The 21297-nt window shown below is 36.5% G+C and overlaps 1 protein-coding gene across 6 annotated transcripts in view; it reads left to right on the forward strand.

Annotated features, from left to right (window-relative positions):
* SGK3 (serum/glucocorticoid regulated kinase family member 3) overlaps nt 1–21297 on the forward strand; it is a 164334-nt gene that overhangs the window by 134856 nt on the left and 8181 nt on the right. For all 6 annotated transcript variants that reach the window (XM_069100056.1, XM_069100053.1, XM_069100052.1 and 3 more), the window contains 2 exons: nt 10671–10766; nt 13207–13362. In XM_069100056.1, the coding sequence (XP_068956157.1) occupies nt 10671–10766; nt 13207–13362 (252 nt within the window). The remainder of the gene's footprint in view (nt 1–10670; nt 10767–13206; nt 13363–21297) is intronic.

Raw genomic sequence — 21297 nt, forward strand, 5'->3', positions numbered from 1 at the left:
AGTCATTTTTCTTTTAAATTTTGATTTATTCCTTTGTTATAGTATCAACTATATTTCCTGCTCTATTTCTTCTCCCTCCCAGTGAACCATCCCTTATAACAAAGCATAAAATAGGGGGGCTCGGGAAAAGCTTAGCAAAATTAGCCAATATATCAAGAAAGCTATAGTGTTCCATATTCATAGTCCCCTTTAATTGTTTTTTTTATTGATGTTCTTTCGATTTACATTGTTTTAGTCATTGTATATGTGACTTTCTTCATGCTCACTTCCCTTTGCATCAGTTAGCAGTCAATCCTGTTAGCCAACACTTCTGCATATATAATATTGTGGTAACTTTATCATAATGATGATCCTGGATGGATGGATGGATGAGAAAGTATTTATTAAGCTCTTAATATATACTACCGTGTTTCCCCGATAATAAGACCTATCCCGAAAATAAGCCCTCCCCTTACTGTGTAAGATTCCTCTAAAATAAGCCCTCCCCCGAAAATAAGCCCTATTGAGATTGCTACTGTAGTGAAGGTGATCCCCTGCACTACACGCTACATTATGGTACTCTCTGTATGCACCGTCCCCCCCCTAGGTGAAACGCACGCTGCGCTCAGAGCTGCAGCAGTGAGCGCGTCATCCTGTTCTTCCCCAGTGATTTGCTTATTGAATAAAGGTACATTTTTTTGTTCACATTTACCTGTTTATTAAAATTGCTGTCAATGTTCATTAAAATAAGCCCTCCCCTGAAAATAAGCCCTCTCTCTGGTGTTTTTCTGTCCAAAAAATTAATAAGACAGTGTCTTATTATCGGGGAAACACGGTAGGACTGTTGTGAGGTACAAATGATTGACATTTACAAAACCTTAAGCACAGGTGATACAAATACAAATAAGCAAAACAGTCCCTGCCATCTGGACTGTATTCTAATGAAAACAATACCTAAAGGGACCTTGGAAATGAGAGGAGAAATTCAAGGAGCTATGGTCTGGAAATCAATGCCTGGTTGCAGGCAAAGAAAGCTTTACTTTATTTACCTGTCAGAGCCCAGGGTGGTTCTAGGGACAAAGCCAGTGTGGGAAGGGGATAAAGAGTATGAGGATGGTGCAGATTGCCAGGCGCAGGTACCACGGTTTGGAAATGGTGGCCAGGAAGGGATCTTAGGTTGTCTTTAGAATGTCAAAAATGTTGAATTATGCTCAGTATGATTTTAGTGTTAAGGTATGTTTTACGTTTTTATAAGTATATTTGATTAAATTCTTTTTCTTTGAAAATTGACTCATTTTTCCATTAGCCAGAACACATAGTTAACTAGATTACTAGTCATAGGACTACTTCACAATTGATTATAGGGATGGATTTTTTTTTTTTTTACAAAATCTGTATAGTTTTTCCTCCCTTGAGATAAAAATAAAATGCAATTAAAATACACTGTCTAGGGGGCAGACAGGTAGCACAGCAAGTAAGAGCACCAGCTCCAGTGTTGAGAAGACCTGGAGATCGAATCCCGGGCTCAGACACTCATCACCCACCCAGAAACACCTGGCCGTGTAACCTTGAGCAAGTTACTTAACCCCAATTGCTTAGGGGCGGCCAGGTGGCTCAGCGAGTAAGAGTACCGGCTCCAGTGTTGGGATGACCTGGAGATCGAATCCCGGGCTCAGATACTCAGCACCACACCCAGAAATAACTGGCCGTGTAACCTTGAGCAAGTTACTTAACCCCGATTGCTTAAAAAAAAAAAATACACTGTCTAGGATTCAGTTCACCAACACTTATTTAGAGCCTGTTTTGTGCAGTGTACCATTCTAGGGATATAAAGATAATCTTTAACCTCATGGAGTTTATAGGCTGGTACAGGGGGTAATTAACTATACACAATTTACTATATATTCAAGACAGAATTTGATAAACATAAAAAAGAGATCCATGCAAAGCTCTGTGAAAAATTTGATAGAATGGATTGATTACTTTCATTAGGGGCAAAAGGTAGGTAGAATAGGAATTCAATTCAGAAAGCATTTATTAAGTTGATATTGATTAGTTGGTTGGTCAGTTACTGTCCTTCGTTCTTGAACAGGACCAAAATGTCATCACTACACTAGAGTCAAATTACAGTGTGTTTGATTGTGACTGATCAAGCCAATATGAGCTCAGAATATTCTGCCACAGGTCGGGCACAAATAGTCCATGTGAACACTTGGGGAGGGTTCTCTAAATTTGTGCATCCCATGTTTCTTTTGAGCTACTTCAATTCTCCTTTACTCATTCATAGAGCACAGCACCTCTTGTGATGAGGGAACACCATGCTGGGCAGTCCTGTGCCAGTGTCTCCCATGTCACACAATCAATTCCAAAGTTCTTTAGAGTGTTTTTGTATCACTTCTTCTGACCACCATGTGAGCACTTGCCCTGTGTGAGTTCTACCTAAAATAGTCTTTTTGTCAAGCATACATTTTACATTGGAACAATGTGGCCAGCCCATCGCAGTTGTGCTTAAATGACAAGGGCTATGCTAGGTGTTGAGCTTACATTCTGTTGGGGTGGGAGTTGGGGGGTGGGGTGGACACGGAGGAAGGGAATGTGCATGAAAACAGTGCCTAACACTGTGATAATAATCATTTTGCAAATATTATCTCATTTTTTTATCTTTACAACAAACCTGGGAGACAGGTGCTATTATTATCCACATTTTACGATTTAGAAAACTGAGGCAAACGGCTTTAAGTGACTTGTCCAGGATCACAGACTTAGTAAGCCTGGATTTGAACTCTTCCAACTCTCTTCCAACCTCCAGGCCCAATGATCTATCCACTGTGCCTAATTGAGGGAAATAGCATAATCACAGATAAGTAATTACAAAATCTACACAAAGTAAATACAGAGTAATGGAGGAAGAACAATAGTAGCTCAGAGATCTAAGATTCTAGGGGTACCAAGTGAGTTTGTAGAAAGCTGAGCGATTCTACAAGGCAGAAGTGAGGAGGAAGTACATTCCAGATGTTTTTCAGAAGTACAGAAATTGGAAATAGGGATGCTTTGCATGAATCTCTCCTTTATATTCATTGTATACACAGCAGAGCAAGTTGATCAGTTTGCCTGGAACATAGGATATATTCATTCATTCAGTAAACACTTATTTAGTGCTTACTATGTGTCAAGCACTGTGCTAAGCACTGAAGATACAGAAAAAAAGCAAAAGACAGTCCCTGCCCTCAAGAAGCTTACAGTCTAATAGGGGAAACAGCATGCAGACAAATACAGTAAGTCCTCAACTTTCCAAGGGGAATGGGGGGATGGAGCAAACATTCCTAGAAAACACAAAAGTAAAAAAACATGAATATTGATATATTGAACCTATAGGAAATAGGGGGTTAGTTTCCCACAACCACCAAAAACTGTAATCTTTTGCAAAGATTGACAACAATACACTTTTCTGCATACAGTTCTTTATAACAAAAAATTAATTCTGATAATAGGAACTTTTCCTAACACAGTAACCATGAAATAACCCATTAAGATGCAATACACAAAATAAAATGGGTGACAGCAGAACATATTTTCTTGCTAGTAATTTCTTAGAATTGTATAACTTTTTGTGGCAACATCTCAAATTAAAAAACCACATTGATTTCAGACAGCATTCACTTTCTGTAACATAGGAAATCTATGGTACTACAAATACTGTACAACAAATACAATTCTTAAAAGTAAAACATTTTTTAGCCTGAATCTTACCTTCCACTATGTGAGACGTCAGCGTGAGAACATTGTATTGTATATTATACTGCTGTAAACCTCTCCACCTTGTCCTCCTTCTGAAGGCCAAGGAAGAGATTGCTGGGACTTTACCCCATGCTGAAGGGAGGGCAAGGTCTCGCTTTTCCTTAGTGGAATTATGGTGGCATAATTGCAGCACGAAACTTCTTTTAAAAGCCATGAAAATATGTAGTGAATGTATGGGGAACTCTTTCCACAGTAGAATGAAGAAGACCATTGAAATGCCTAATAGAATGCTGGCCATTCCACAAACTCACATGCATCATGCCTCTCTCTTTTTTTTTTTTTCCCTACTGCATATAGCCATGAATATGCAAGGTTGCCAATGTGAACGTGAAGATAGGTTACTAATAAAATCACATGAATAATTGAAGTTGAGAAAGTTAAACACACAAATGTTGAATACTGATTGTATGCAAAAAAGCAATCTATGTACTGGGAAATAATTAAAAGAGAGAAAGTACTGGAATTCTGTAAAGGAAATTAGGGTATAATGTGCTGGAAAGGTAACCCGGAGCTTTAATTAGCAGATAACCTATTGTCAGGAAGAAGCCTCTGGAATGCTATGAAGACGGGAGTGACCTGGCCAGAATTGTGCTTCAGGAATATCAGTTTGGCAGCTTTATGAGGAATGAATCAGAGAGGGGACAAGCTGCCGGCAGGGATCCACTATATTAGGGAGCTACTATGTAATAAAGATGAAGAGGTAATGAGGGCCTGGCCTAAGGTGAGAGCTGTATGAGTAAAGCAACAGGAATGAATACAAGCTTATGTTGTATCAGAGACCACATGTTTACTTACATGCGTGCTTGGGCATGTAGGTGGCACAATGGATAGAACACCAGACTTGGAGTCAGGAAGGCCCAAGCTCAAATCCAACCTCAGACATTTAATGGCTGTGTGATCCTGGGCAAGTCACTTAACTTAAGTTTCCTCATCTGGAAAATGAGTTGGAAAAGAAAATGGCAAACAACTCTGGTATCTTTGCCAAGAAAACTCCAAAAGGAGTTTGTAAAGAGTCAGACATGACTGAAACAACTAAACAACAAACTTACTTTTTGGGGCAGCTAGACTCATCTTCCTGAGTTCAAATCTGGCCTCAGACACTTAGTAGCTTTGTGACCCTAGGCTAGTCACTTAACCCTGTTTGCCTCAGTTTGCTCATCTGTAAAATGAGCTGGAAACTTCGGTATCTTTGCCAGAAAAAACCCAAATGGGGTCATAAAGAGTCAGACACAACTGAAACGACTGAAAAACAACAAGAAATTCTAAAAGAGTGGCAAGAGAACAGAGGGGCCAGTACAACGCCCGTGTAAAAGCTTATTGATTGACTGACCCATGTAAGTAAATAAGTATTGCAAGGGAAAAACACTATATATGACAAAAGAATGTGTCATGAAAAATTTGAAGAGATCATTTTTATTTTTCTTTACAATTTATTTATTTGTAGTTTTCAACATTCACTTCCATAAGATTTTGAGTTTTAAATTTTCTCCCCCTCTCTCTCCTCCCCCTTCCACATGATGGAATGCAATCTGATATAGGCTCTATTTATACTTTCATATTAAATATATTTTTACATTAGCCATGATGTAAAGAAGAATTAGAACTAATGGGAGGAACCATGAGAAAGAAGAAACAAAACAAAACAACAAAAGAAAAGGAGAGCAGATGGAATGCTTCATCTGCATTCAGACTCCTAAGTTCTTTCTCTGGATGTGGATCGCATTTTCCATCCTGAGTCTTTTGGAGTTGTTTTAGATCCTTGTATTGCTGAGAAGAACCAAGGAAGAGATCATTTTTACCTGAAGGGGAAAGGGAGAGTAGGGGAAGGCTTCATGAAAGTTGAGGGCACTCAAAATTGGGCATTGAGGGAATGATTATAAACAGATGGAGATACATAGATAAAGATGTTGTCATGAACCATCAAAACTGCAAAGGGCAAAAAGTTGTCATTTGGTGTGACTGGGACATTGACTATAAGGAGCAAATCTAGATAGGTGTGTTAAATTTGCATTGTGGGGAGCTTGAATGCCTACCCTGGTCAAGCTTTATTTTATTTTGTAAGTGTAGGGGAGCCACTAAAAGTTTTTGAGCAGAGAAAAGTGAATATAATAATAATATAGTAGGAAGATTACTCAAGCAGTTGTATAGAAGACAAATTGGAAAAAGGACAGATTATAGTTGGAAAGATGAATTAGAGAAGGTATTATAGTATTTTTTAAAGCTTTATTGCTGTATTTGGTTTTAACTCTAAATGTTTACCAATTACACCCACTCCATAAGAGGTCTCTTGTAACAAGTAAAACTTTTAGGTAAAACTAATAATATAGTGACCTCATCCAAAAGTACATGCTATATCATACATACTTAGCACCTGCCACTTCTTTTTAAATTATTTTTTAAGATTAAGAAATCTATTCTCTCTCCCTATGTAAAGCCACACATGAACAGCTTTCCAGAGACTGCTGCTGTGACTAGCTTTCAAGCTTCTGATTACATAGTATAGTGAGCTCTCTATTCAATAACAAATCAGAGGAAAACATTCATAGAAAATCAAAATACAGCATTCACAATATTACAACTTGTCACAGAAAAATAAAAAATACAGCATTCACCATGTCACACTCAACAACTTATTACTAAAATGGCCACATAGTTTTCACCAAAGTAGTCACATAGTTTTAAACAAAGTAGATTCATTTAGTCAATCACAAAATCCTTAATTCAAACCCAAAGTACAAAAGTCAAAATTCTCCACCCCTAGGTCACAGTAAATCATAATTTTCTCAGTCAGTACACAGTCTCCAAGTAAAGTTTTCTTTCAGCTTGACTCTAGGCTGGCTCTCAGCTTCCATGGTTCCTCTTCCATGGTCCCTGCTCCAATTGTCACCTGGGTTCAAAAAGGCAGGCAGCTCCCAGCTCCTTGTTCAGCTCTTCATCTAGTTCCCATTCCATATTGAAGTTCACAGTGTCCAGTCCACGTCAAGTCCTTCACAGTTCCTATTTCTGGGAATACAAAGCTTGACAGAGCCACAATAATATTCATGCACATTGCCATCACCATCATCAATTCACTATCTGCTTGTGAAATCAACTCAGACCCACCAACAAGGTCTGAGAACTCAACATAAATCATCAGCATAGAAATCAACACAGATCCACAAACAAGGTCCAAGAGGTCAGCACAAATCGTCAGTATAGTCCCAGGACCTCCAAAACCCTCCTCCAGGACTTCTGTAAACATACAACCAGAAAATCCTCTTTCAGGGCTTCCAGTAAGGTCCCAGGGCTTCTGTACAGAGTATCACAAACAAACATCAGCACAGACAGAGCAGACAAACAGAGTGCTAGGATATCACAAGTTTTGTCCTTTTTAACTCTGCCACCACAAGAGTCCTCTTCTCAGTTCTGCTGTCTTTAGCCTGGGCCTCTCCTTATATATGGTCATTAGCTCCTCCCCTTCCTGTTGCAGGAGTTCATGCATTCTAGGGTTCACAACTTGTGGGGTTCACGCATTCTGTTTCTTAACAGACTTGATAGAAGGCTCAAAAGAAACTTGAACTGAAAGGTATTAATTTAATAGTTGAAACAAGGTGTGAACTACTTCTGTGCTTGCCGTTACACCCTATCACTTCCTACCTCATTAAAAAAGAAAAAAAGCCCTTGTAACAAATATGCATAGTCAAGCAAAACAGATTCTCTCATTTGCTGTATACAAAAATGTATATGTCTCATTCTGTCCTAAATCATAAAGTGAAGAGGTAGAGAGTATGTTTCATGTTTGGTCCTCTGCAATCATGGATGGCCATTTTATTTATCATAATTCTTACAGTTTTCAGAGTTTGTCATTACAGTGTTATTACTGTGTGAATTAATCACTTGGTCCTACACATTTTATTTTCACAAGCTTTTAAGTCTTAAAAATTATTTTTACAACATTGAAGTTGTAGTATAAACTGTTCTTCTGGTTCTGCTTATTTCACTCTGTTTCAGGTCATACAAGTTATAGCATAGAAGTATTTCATCACATTCATGTACCACAACTTATTCAGACATTCCTCAATTAAAGCTATTATAATAACACAGTTTCTGGCATGTAGTTAACTTAATAGTGCTTTTTCATTCATTCATTCTTATTATATTATTATTATTATATATGCTTATTATATTATATTCTTACCTTAGAGGAAAGGGTAGCAGTAAAGTGGTTAGAATTATAAGCCAAAATCCAAGGGTTAAAGGAATAGTTATGGCCATAGGCAGGGCCGGTAGCTTTGGTAATAAGGGAGTGTGTGTGGATGTGGGTGTTTTAGGCTGAAGCAAAGGAGGATGCAGAAAAGATAGAGAAAGAAGATGCATGAGAGTAATCTGTTGATTGCAGTAGCATTGAAAAGAAAGTTGATGAAGGTAAAAAAAGATTGAGGTCATAGAATCAACAGGATTTGGCAACCAATTGAATTTGGAGAAGGGTGATTCTTTATGGATAATTATAATCCAAATTAATAGTACCTTCCAGAATTATTGTAAATAAAATGTTGAAAACATGTGATGAAGGAAATTGAATACAAATCCGTAGTCCAGAATAGTCTTTTTCACTATTGCAACATATACTTAAATACTTAAAAGTGGAAACAGATGACTCCATGAGACAAAAAGAAACAATAAAACAAAGTTAAACAACTGAAAAAATAGAAGAAAATGTGCAATATCTCATAGGAAGACAGCTAGATAATTTAAGAATTATTGGACTGCCTGAAAGTCATGATCAAAAAAAGATCCTAGACATCATCTTTCTAGAAATTATAAAGGAAAACTGCCTAGGTATCTTAGAAGAGGGTAAAGTAGAAATTGAAAGAATTCACCACTAATCACCTCCTGAAGAAAATCCCAAAATGAAAACTCCCAGAGCTTGAACTCAGATCTTCCTTACTTAAAGATTGACTATACACTATCCCATTTTACCCATAATTTGTACTTAAGAAATATTTGAATTAGATTAAATTAAATCTCTAATCATTCACATAATTCTAAGTGTATTTTCAGCCACCCTTACTTCATTTATCCATAAGAGAATAATATAATTTGTCTGTAGTTTCCCAGGATAGAAAATGTTTTTCTTAAAACCAATTTTTTTGGAAAGGGTAAAACATTTTTTTTGGAAACCTATATTAATTTGGTGATCTGAAATGACTAAATGTTATTTTCTGTATGACACAGCACTCACAAGTAGAAGTGTTTTGAGTTGTTTTTTCCCCCCCAGAAAAATCCTATATTTAACATGGAAGGAAGGAGACTATGCTTTGTACTAAAAAAAGCCAGTTCTACTGTATGATCCCTAAGAAACTATAATTTGTTTCACTATTTTGATAATTTAAATGTAAATAATGGTTACTATAATGAATAATTGATCTCTAATATTTTTTGAAAATAGCTATTATTAATTAGTAAGAATCAAGCATTGTAGATTTGGTTCACTTTTCTTTTCTTTGAAAAGAAAAAAAATGGATTATAGTTTCAACCTAAAGTCTTCTGGGAAAATAACTATGCTAACTGAATACAAGGACTGACTGATTCAGCCACTTATAATAAAGTTAGCACAGTGCTATGTGTCCAGAGGACTAGCCTCCGTACATACAGGAAATCTTTATCAAAAACTTGGTGAATATTTCTTTTTAACAAAAACAATCAATAAACCAACAATTAAGGCTTGAAAAGGATGCAGTCTGCTTTAGTGGTGAAGAGAGTATTCATGCTGAATAAATCACAGATCCTTGAAGTGTAGTTGCTGAATGAAATCCATGCTTTCTCCAAGGAGGAAGGATATGATTAATTTTTAGTTTCTAAATCTAAGTAAAATGGGGGGAAAAACCCTCTAAGGCTTTTGCCCAAAATGTTTTTTTTCATAGTTTAATTAGTCTTTTTTAATGAAATTTTTGTGTTTGTTCTGAACTTTACAAGCATGAACATTTCTTGGTACTAAGAACAGAAAAAAGAGGATTACATATGAAACCACAGGTCTCAACTTCCCTTAATTTTAAAAATTATGTAACAAATTCAACATGTATTTAACAGTTTTCTTGTTTATGTATGTCTTCCCTACACACACACACACACACCATTTAAAAAACATACACACTTTGTAACAGATAAACATGGACAAGCAAATTTCTTTAATAGTATACTGTCTTTTTTTGGGTCTATTATCTAATAATTGATTATGGTCCTATTACATTAACTAAAATGATCAGATGGCCTTAAGCTTCATGTGAAATTCATTAGTTGATGGGCCTAAAGATCTCATATAAAGCTTTCCCAACTGGTGAATCATGTGGACTAGTTGATTTTGAAAACCTGGTTAGACCTTGAGGACAACAACCTTCCTCCCTGAAGCTCAAGACATTTCCATGGGAAAGAAGGATACCAGGTCCAACCTTCTTCCCATTCTCATACCTCTCCTCCAAAGACATGGTATCAAATCTTCTCAATTCAACTTACATACCAGATTCCTGCTCGCTGATAAATACCAGCAGCTTTTAAACAATCACCACCACCACTCATACCCCAATACATATGTGTGTATATGCATGTGTATATATACACATATATATATATACACACATATACATTCTCTCTCGCTTTTTCTCTCTCTGATAATTACTGAACTTCCAAAAATTGCAAAGTAGCTTATATTTCAGCAAAAGTTTGTGTCTTCTTCTATAATAATATAAATTTCCAAAAATTGAAAATAGTAGATTGGTTATGATAGAGCAGGAAAACCCTGTGTTATTTTTAATGAATGAACCATACTATTTTTAATTTCTGAAGTATTTTTACTAACTTTGTGTTAATGACATTTTCTTGAGTAATTAATCTCTAATGTCTAATTTTCTATGTAGTACCTTGCTCCAGAAGTGATCAGAAAACAGCCCTATGACAATACTGTAGATTGGTGGTGCCTTGGTGCCGTTCTGTATGAAATGCTGTATGGGTTGGTATGTATTCTTTATTCTCCTGTGCCAATTTTTAAAAATTGTGGCTGATTTTTTATTGTAAACTGCCATTACTTTTTGCAAGTGGATTTTTCAGGGGTCAGGGTGGGGGGGTTGGCAAACATAGACGGAAAGGCAGCCAGACTGAATGACAAATTAAAAACACAGGAAAACAAAAAAGCTTAGTTTTTTGTTTTAGTCATCAAATCAAATTCTACTATTTTGTTATGTTAATTTCACAGTCATAGTTATTCCCAATACTGTTTTTAATGGAAATGGATATTGAAATACAGCATTTTGTTATCATAAAGTTATCATAAAATTTGTAAGAATCATACCCTTTGCCCAGATCATCCCTTATCAAATTCCTATATTAGAAAATACTTTCTAATTTCATATGCAAATTCTGATTTTGTCATCTTAGAACACATTTAACTCTGTAGTTTCCCAACCTCCCTAGTACCTGAGAGTTTTGTCAAATTTAAGATCTTGAATATAAAAATACAAGTTATCTAAATATTCATTATGTATGTCCCAGGATTATCAGATGTACTTGGGACATAATGGCACAGAATAACAGAAGGGTTGTAATCTTGTGTACTCAGCCTAGATAGCCCTACTTATTGCTAGGAATGTGGAAGTGTTTTTCATAGGAAGGAATTGCCAACAGTTCTCAAATGTCATATCTAAAGGAAATTGGGAAATACCAGAAGGGCTGGGATAAGACAAGGATATAGATTCTAAGAGATCTCCAATAACTAAGGAGGAGTCTCTTTAGACATTCTTACAAATAGCTTCAGCATCTTTTTAAAAAATTTCTGTCCCTGAATATAGACCCTGACATTGAAGGTTCAATAGAATTTTACTTATATTGTCCAAAAATGACAATAGGCTTCACATCTTTATCTTTCCTAGACTTCCCTAGGATTTTCTCCCTTTTAAAAAAAAAAAAAGAACATATCCTCAGACAGGATACCTGGAAGTTAGTTTCAAAGGAGTTTCTCCCTAACTCTCCTACCCAGACGTCCCCTATAGGCAGCTTTCAGTAGTGGTCTCAAAGGGGACAAAAAAAGATATCTTCTGGAATAACTGTTTCTGATGCTGAAGGATTAGAAAGAAAATGTCATGCCACTGTTCTGTCTCTTAAGTATGAGGTTGAATATATAATGGATACTTAATAAATGCTTTTGTAATGAGTAAAGGCACTCAATGGATACCACTAGGACAAAGAACTTCCTCTTCCAGGTCAATTGACTGCTGTTAGTTGATAATACTAGTTTCTGCTACACATAGATTTTTTTCTTTCAATTTACTTTCCAGTGGCTCAAAGTGCTCACTTAAAAATAACAGGTTTTTACTCTAAAAGGATATGATTATAAGAAAGAAAGTCTTGCTCAGACTTTCTTCTGCTTTAATAATTTACATAGACTGATAAACAACTTAAGTCTTCTCTATTTTAGTTTCCACACTACTACTATTTCACATTGTGAAATATTTTTAAGTTCTTTGAAGGAAAAAAAAGATGAAAATGTAAAATAATAATGTTTACTATAAAATAAGGAATATACAGTAGAAACCATTATGTGTTTTTGAATGCATAATATAATTGCCCAAATTAAGATAGAAAGGCAGTTTGTTAGAACAATTTACATAAAATACCAAGAAATCAAGCTTGGAAATTCATTTCAGTTAAAAGGCAAAACTCAAAGAAATTCCCATAATCAAATCTTTTCCTTTTTCCTTTTTTAACTAATTCCCTAAACACTAAATGCTAAAGGAAATTTTGGCTTTCATCATTATAAATTTTTTATTGATGAACTCAAATTAATTCTTATACCTGAATTAGTATTCCCATTTTTTAAAGGAATCTCTGTCATTGCTATCAGAACTGGTCAGAATTTTATCCCTACGTCACTTCCACTGGAAGTTTCTTGACTTTTTAACTTTTTAACTTTTCTTCAACTAAGTCCCTTTGTTTGGTAGAAATGGTCAGCAGTCGGTTTGATTGTTCAGTCTCAGTAGTCAATAGTCTTACCATACAACTAACCAGAAGAAGAAGTGATTTGATATAAGGAAATACTTCAAGTCCTTTTTGTTTTTCCTTTCAGGTTTCTTATTACATAGCTGTCTTATTGTTAATAATATTATTAATAATTGTATTATTAATAACAATGCCTAGTGATTATATAACTGTGAAACATCAGTTTTGTGGTTGAATTTACAAATGTCCAGAAAGCCCTGTGTTTTGTGAATAACCAAGCCACTCCCCAAATTTATTATAACACATACTCTAGGAATGGGTGAGAAATCTGGTAGAAGTTCTAGGCTTAATTCAAAATGAGGTAGTCGGAGCCCAGCTATTTTTAATTCCAGAATTTTAGCCCACTTTTGGTAGCCTCAGCTGTTACTTAAATGGTTTTTTTTCCCTTTTGCCTTTGTGTAGCCTCCATTTTATTGCCGAGATGTTGCTGAAATGTATGAAAACATACTCCACAAACCCCTAAATTTGAGGCCAGGAGTGAGCCTCACAGCCTGGTCCATTCTGGAAGAACTTCTTGAAAAAGACAGGCAAAATCGACTTGGTGCCAAAGAAGACTTTGTATGTAATGTTTTCAATAATAATTTTGTTTATTTTTAGAATGTTATTAATAGAACTTAGATGCATATTTATTAATGGCTAAGAAACATGCCTTCTAATTTTTGTATCTTATTTGTGGGGGACACATTTTTATACTTATGTATAAAATATACACACTTAATATGTATAAAACATAATATATTTATATATATACAGATAATGACTGTATAGAAACATACCTTTGAATTTCCAAAAAAAAAAAAAATTGATGTTTTGAAATCATCTTATTAAAGAATTATGGCTAGAAAAGAAAGCAAAAGTTTCCACCAGCCCTGGAGTCAGGAAGACCTGAGTTCAAATCCAGCCTCAGACACTTAACACAAAAACTAGCCATGTGACCTTGGGCGAGTCACTTAACCCCAATTGCCCTCCAAAAAGCAGGAAAGAAGAAAGAAAGGATGATTCTCTTCTGAGGGGATAGAATAACTTTGGGAGTTAAGAAAGTTGTTGTTTAGTTGTTTAGTCATGTCCAACTCTTTGTGACCCTGTTTGGGGTTTTCTTACAAAGAAACTGGAGGGGTTTGAAATTTCCGTCTTCAGCTTATTTTACAGATGAGGAGACTAAGGCAAATGGGGTTAAGTGACTCACTCAGGGTCACATAGTTAGTAAGTGTCTGGAGCTACATTTGAATTCAGTTCTTCCTGATGCCAGGCACTCAATACATTGTGCCACCTGGCTCCCATAGTTAGGAGAAACCTGAGCACAAGTCTTTTGTTGATGTTGATTTGTTGTTGGAGGAGGAGGAGGATCATGTCTGAGTCTTCGTGACCTCACAGACTATATCACACCCTAACCTTTCAATCCTCCACTGTCTTCTGAAGTCTGTCCAAGCTCATGTTTGTTGCTTTCATGACACTATCTCATCCTCTGCTGTCCTCTTTTCCTTTTGTCTTCAATCTCTAACAACATCAAGGGCTCATTTTCTAATAAGTCCTGTCTTCTAATTATGTGGCCAGACTATTTAAGCTTCAATATTTGACTTTCCAGTGAATAGCCCGAATTAATTTCTTTAAGTGTTGATTGATTTGATCTCCTTGCTGTCCAAGGGACTCTCAAAAGTCTTCTCCAGCTCCACAATTCAAAAGTATTGATTCTGCAGCACTAAACTTTTCTTGTAGTCCAACTCTTAGAGCCATATATTACCACTGGAAAAACCATAACTTTGGCTATACAGACCTTTGTCAGCAAGGTGATGTCTCTGCTTTTTAGTATGCTGTCCAGTTTACCATTGCTTTCCTTCCAAGGAGCAAGTGTCTTTTGATTTTTGCTGCAGTCACCATCATATGATTTTTGAGCACAAGAATATAAAATCTGACATTGCTTCCATTTCTTCTCTCTCTGTTTGCAGGAAGTGATAGGACCAATTGCCATGATCTTGGGCTTTTTATTGTTAAGCTTCAAGTCAGCTTTTCCACTTTCCTCTTTCACCCTTATCGAGAGACTTCTTAATTCTTCTTCACTTTCTGCCATTGGAATAATATGATATGAGATTGTTGATATCTCCCAGAAAACTTAATTCTGGATTTTGATTTGTCCAGTCTGGCATTTCACATGATGATCTGCATATAAGTTAAATAAAGTGATGGTATACAGCCTTGTCATACTACTTTTCCAGTCTTAAACCAATCAGTTGTTCCATGTTCTGTTCTAAACTGTTCTGTTGTATCTTAACCCACATACAGCTTCCTCAGGAGACTAGTAAGATGATCTGGTACTACGATTTCTTTGAGAACTTGCCAAATTTTGTAGTGATCAGGGCTTTAGTGTAGTTGAAACAGTAGTAGATATTTTTCTGGAACTCCCTTACTTTTTCCATAATCCAGCAAATGTTGGCGGTTTGGTCTCTAGTTCTTCTACCTCTTCAAAAACTAGCCTGCACTTCTGGCATTTTTCAGTTCACATATTGCTGAAGCCTAGCCTCTAGAATCTTAAGTATGACCTTACTGGAATATGAAAGGAGCACAATTGTTCAAAAATTTGAACATTCTTTGGCATTGCTTCTTTAGAGTTGGAACATAAACTGACCTTTTCCAATCCAGTGGCCATTGTGTCTTCCAAATTTGCTATTTGAGTCTAGCACTTTCACAGCATCATCTTTTAGGATTTTAAGTAGCTCAAATGGAATTCTTTCACCTCCACTAGCCTTATGTTTACTGTGCTTCTTAAGGCCCACTTGGCTTCATTCTCCAGGATGTGTGATTCTAGATCAGTAACTACACCATCATGGTTATTGGTGTTAAGATCTTTCCTACATAGTTCTTTTGTATATTCTTTTTTTTGTTTTTTTTTGCTTTTTGGAGGGTAATTGGGGTTAAGTAACTTGGCCAAGGCCATGCGGCTAGATTTTTTGTGTGGATATTAGGTGTCTGAGGCTGGAACAGAAAACGGAACTCGGGTCCTCTTGACTCCAGGGCCAGCACTTTACTCACTACTCCACCTAGCCGCCCCCAGGATGGATCTTTTTTTTTTTTTTAAAGCAGTTGGGATTAAGTAACTTGCTTAAGGTTTCATGGCCAGTTATTTCTGGGTGTAGTGCTAAGTATCTGAGCCCGGATTTGATCCCCAGGGTATCCCGACACTGGGGGCCGGTGCTCTTACTCCCTGAGCCACCTGGCCGCCCCTTCTTCTGTATATTCTTGCTACCTCTTCTACTTCAATCTCTACCATTTTTGTCTTTTATCGTGCCCATTTTTGGATGAAGTATTCCCTTGACGTCTCTAATTTTCTTGAGGAGGTTTCTTGTCTTTCCCATTGTATTGTTTTCTTCTATTTCTTTTCATTGCTCACTTAAGAAAAACTTCTTGTCTCTCCTTGCTATTCTCTGGAATTCTGCATTCAGTTGGGCATATCTTTCCCATTCCCTTTTACATGTTTTCCTTCTTTCCTCAGCTATTTGGTAAAACCTCATCAGACAGCCTTTTTGCTTTCTTGCTCTCTTTCTTTGGGATATTTTTTGTTGTTGCCTCCTGTACAATACTGCAAACCTCTGTCCATTGTTGTTCAGGCCCTCTATCCACTAGATCTAATCCCTTAAATCTATTCTTCACTTCCACTTCATTTTCATAAGGGGTGCTACTTAAACCATACCTGTATGCTAGGTCTGATAGTTTTCCCTACTTTCTTCAGTTTAAGTCTTAATTTTGCAATAAGAAGTTCATGATCTCAGCCATAGTCAGTTCCAAATCCTGTTTTAACTGACTATATAGAACTTCTCCACCTTTGATTGCAAAGTATATAAGCAGTCTGATTTTTATATTGACCATCTGGCAATATCCATGTGTAAAGTTGGGTTTTTTTGTTTGTTTATTTTTTTTTTTTTTTGCTTTTTGGAAGGCAATTGGGGTTAAGTGACGTGCCCAAAGTCATATGGCTAGTAAGTATGTCAAGTTTCTGAGTCAGATTTGAACTCAGGTCCTCCTGACTCCAGGGCCGGGGCCCTATTCACTTTGCCAACCTAGCTGCCCCTGTAAAGTCGCTTTTTTCTTTTTGGGTCGTTGAAAAAGAGTGTTTGCTGTGACCAGTGAGTTATCTTGACAAAACTCTATTAGTCTCTGCCCTGTTTCATTTTCTGCTCCAAAGCCAAACTTGACTGTTATTCCAATTATCTTTTGATTTCCTACTTTAGCATTCCAATCCCCTATAATGTGAATGTGGCATCTTTTTTTGGGGGGGGTGTTATTTCTAAAATACAGGGTGTTGTAGGTCTTCATAGAATCGAACAACTTTGACCTCTTTGGCATCAGTGGTTGAAGCATAGACTTATATTACTGTGATGTTAAACAATCGATTGCCTTGGATTTGAACAGATATCATTCTGTCATTTTTGAGATTGTATCCCAGTACTGCTTTTCTTGACCTTTTAGTATGAAGGCTATTCTCTTTCTGGTAAGGCAGACCTGCACAGCACAGGGCCGATAGGCTGCTTGCAGCCCACCAAAGGATTTTGGGAGGCCCGCAAAAAATGTAGGGTTGCCACTGCATACTCTCCTGTTTGTCACGTGACCTGTGACAACCAACCATGGTCAGTCTGTCTCTAGTCTAAACTGAAGAAGTTTAGCCTATTTTAATTTTGGACCCTGCCTACTGCCAAGTTGTGCAAATCTATTCTAAGGGATTGGTTGCTTGGTTGTCCTTCATTCTTGCAGATGACCAAATGACATCGTTATGCTAGAGTCAAGTTTCAGTGTGTCCAGCTGTGGCTGATCAGATCAATACAAGCTAGGAATGCTCTACCACAGGTCAGGCACAAATAGTCCCTGTGTGCATTTGGGATGGATACTCCAAATTTGCACGTTCTTCAAGTTTCCTTTGAGCTGTCTCAGTTCTGCTTTACTCAGTACCTTTTCTGATGTAGGCTTCTTGCCGGCAGTAGTATATATAATGATCACCTGAATTAAATTCCCATCCATTTAAGTTCACTAACACCCAAGATGTTTAAATTTTCCATCTCCTGTTTGGCCACATCTAGCTTACCTTAGTTCCTAGATCCATTGGAATGTTCCAGGTTCCTATGTAATATTGATCTTTGCAGCATCAGACTTTCCTTCTGTCACTGGACACATCAACAGCTGAGCTTCCTTTTGGCTTCAGCCCAGCATCTTAATTTTTTCTGAAACTTCTTGTACTTACTTGTTCTCCACTCTTCCCCAGTAACATGTTGGACACCTTCTGACTTGAGGGGCTCATCTTCCAATGTCATATCTTTTATAATTTTAATACTTTCCATGGGGTTTTCTTGGTAAAGATACTGGAGTGGTTTACCATTTCCTTCTCCAGGGGACAAATCCTACTAATTGTGTGATCTTGGTCAAGTCACTGATTCCATTTTCTCATAGGTAAAAGAGGAATGCTAATTCCTCTTTTACATATAGTATATTATATAATTTATATATTATATATTATATAATATTATTACATGTATATTATATAATATACATGAAGTATATTACCTCCTAGGGTTCTTGTGAGAATCAAATGAAAAAATGTATATATTACACTTTACAGACCTTAAAAGCTCTATGTAATTGTCAGTTACTACAATTATTAGTAAATAAATTAATTTTGTTTCATTGAAGGAAAGTGTAATATGAAAAAGCTACAATATGCACCAATAAAAGCCTATTTACATGTAATTTTTCTAAATGTATGAGAGAGCCAGTAGATACTTGAAACATTTGTCAACTGTTAAATTACTAGCAACAGATTAAGATTCTATCGCTACACACATTACAAGTAATTACACTAACCACAGGATAATGGTTGTATTAAAGAATTTAAAGTCTGTTTGTTTCCCATTGTTTTGATTTAGTCATGTCCCACATCAAAGGTTAGTGACTACTAAAAAATAAGTAATGGTTGCGTAGCTTCTATAATGAGGAGGCACTTTTGAAAGTTGTTACCCATACTTTCTTATAGCCATTCCAGAACAAGCTTCACTTGTTATATAGGTGGGACAGAAACATTGTGTAAAACTTCTATCATTTATCCAGGATAAGATGTTTTCTGGTTTGGAGAGTTTGTTAGGAAGCATCTTACTGACTAACATGTTTTCCATTCATTTTACAAAATATTCTATGTTCTTTCGACTTTCACTTAAATCCAGGTGGAGGAAAAGGTCATTGAAATTACATCAGTAATTCACCATAGGTTTTGGAACTTTAGCTCCTTGTTTCTTTTATTTAGTGCCCTCTCTTTAAATTTTTTTTTTATTATGACTTAACATTCGGTCACAAACATCAGTATTTCAGTATACAAGGAAAAGAAAAGAGAATTGAAAACAAATCTCTCTTAGATAGTTTGGGATTTAAATTTTACATAATAGCAGTAAAATTGCCCTTTTTCACCTTCTGAACCTTTTCTCTTTTCTAAAAATATATCACTGGTGCTCATCACTACGTGCTAATTCACCCTTCCCTCTCTTTTCTATTTCAGCACTTTGCATTTTTATTAACATTATTCATCCAATGCCTTGTTAAGTGCCTAGAACTATATTATTGGTCCTGTTTTAATACTTTGGGCTTTAAATAAAATAAGTTCTATTTTAAAAAACAGTCAGGAATAACTAATATGACAAACATATAACTATGCTATTAATAAATTCATAAACTAATTAGAAATGTGTACTAGTGAGTTACTTTTACAGTAACTTGCAGGAAATCATTAACCAGTCTATAATTAGGCCGTGGTTACTTAATTCTTTAAAAATGTTTGGTCTGGCACCTAGACAGAAAGATGGGGATACAACCTCTAGACTATTTCATTCCATTTGGAAACTAGAGACATTAGAATTTACAACTCCATTCCTCATACATACTGTCCTGCAAACTGAGTGTTTTACTTAAGTGCAGAAAAATGGTGTTTTGTTCTTTTTTTTAAAAGTTTTATTGCTGGGGCAGCCAGGTAGCACAGCGAGTAAGAGCACTGGCTCCAGTGTTGAGAAGACCTGGAGATCGAATCCCGGGCTCAGACACTTAGCACCTACCCAGAAGCACCTGGCCATGTAACGTTGAGCAAGTTACTTAACCCCAATTGCTTAGGGGTGGCCAGGTGGCTCAGCGAGTAAGAGCACCAGCTCCAGTGTTGGGATGGCCTGGATCAAATCCGGGCTCAGATACTCAGCACCACACCCAGAAATAACTGGCTGTGTAACCTTGAGCAAGTTACTTAACCCCGATTGCTTTAAAAAAAAAAAAAAGTTTTATTGATGCCATTTGTTTTAATATAGTGATTTCTTTTTTTTTTTCACTTTTTTGGAGGGCAATTGGGGTTAAATGACTTGCCCAAAGTCACATGGCTAGTAAGTGTGTCAAGTGTCTGAGGGCAGATTTGAACTCAGATCCTCCTGACTCCAGGGTCAGTGCTCTATTCACTGCATCACTTAGTGACCCCATACAGTGATTTCTAAATACACCATCTACTCCCACCCCTCATTAAAACCTCCTTTATAAGAAAGAACAGTTGAATAAAAAAGAACTGATACACTGATCATGTCTGACAGTTTATTCAAAATTCTACCTCCATAGGTCCCTCCTCTGTAGAGAGGGTAGAAGATATTTTTCATGATCTGTTCTCCACAACCAAGATTGGTTATAAATATTTCTCCAAGTTCAGTTGGCTTTTAGTATTCTTTTCATTGACATTGTGATAGTCACTGTGTATATTATTTTTTTGGTTCTGCTTATTTCAGTATGCATCAATTGGTAGAAATCTTCCTGTGTTTTTCTAAATATTCATCATTTTCTAAATATCATCATTTGTTCAACACTTCTTCCCAGTTGATCTCCACTTACTTAATTTCCCCAGGTCTTTACTACAATAAAAGTGCAGTTAGAGACATAGTGGGCAGAGCATTAGACTTGGAGTCAAATGTGGCCTCTGACACTTACTAGCTGTTTGACCCTAAGAAAGTCACCTAATTTCTCAACCTCATTTTCCTTATCTGTAAAATGAGGACGTTTGTATTCTTTAATCTTCAAGGCCTCTTCCATTTCCAAATATATGATCCTATGAATTAATGAGCTAATGAAGCATTAAGTGGTTCCTATGTGCAAAGCACTGAACTGAGTGCTAGGGATACAAATAAAGAAGCAAAACTGCCCTGGCTCTCCAGAAGCTCACATTCTAGTGGGGAAGAAAACGCATATGGAAGGTTCAGCTATAAGGCAGATAAGAAAGACCTGTGGTCCTTAGGGTGTTTTTCACCTATTTTTTTCACCTATTTTCCTATAAATATGTTAGTATATATTGGACCTTTTCTTTTTTCTCTTAGCCCTTATTGGAAAGTATATGCCCAGGAGTAGAATTACCGGGTTGGAATATTTAAACAGTTTAGCCACTTCAGAACATTTGGACCAGTTCACAGCTCTGCCACGAATTAGTATTCTTTCCAAAGCTTA

The sequence above is a fragment of the Petaurus breviceps genome, unplaced genomic scaffold (genome assembly GCF_028583685.1).
Source record: "Petaurus breviceps papuanus isolate PSGF00001 unplaced genomic scaffold, PetGlider_PUasm1.0 38, whole genome shotgun sequence".
Lineage (NCBI taxonomy): Eukaryota > Metazoa > Chordata > Mammalia > Diprotodontia > Petauridae > Petaurus > Petaurus breviceps.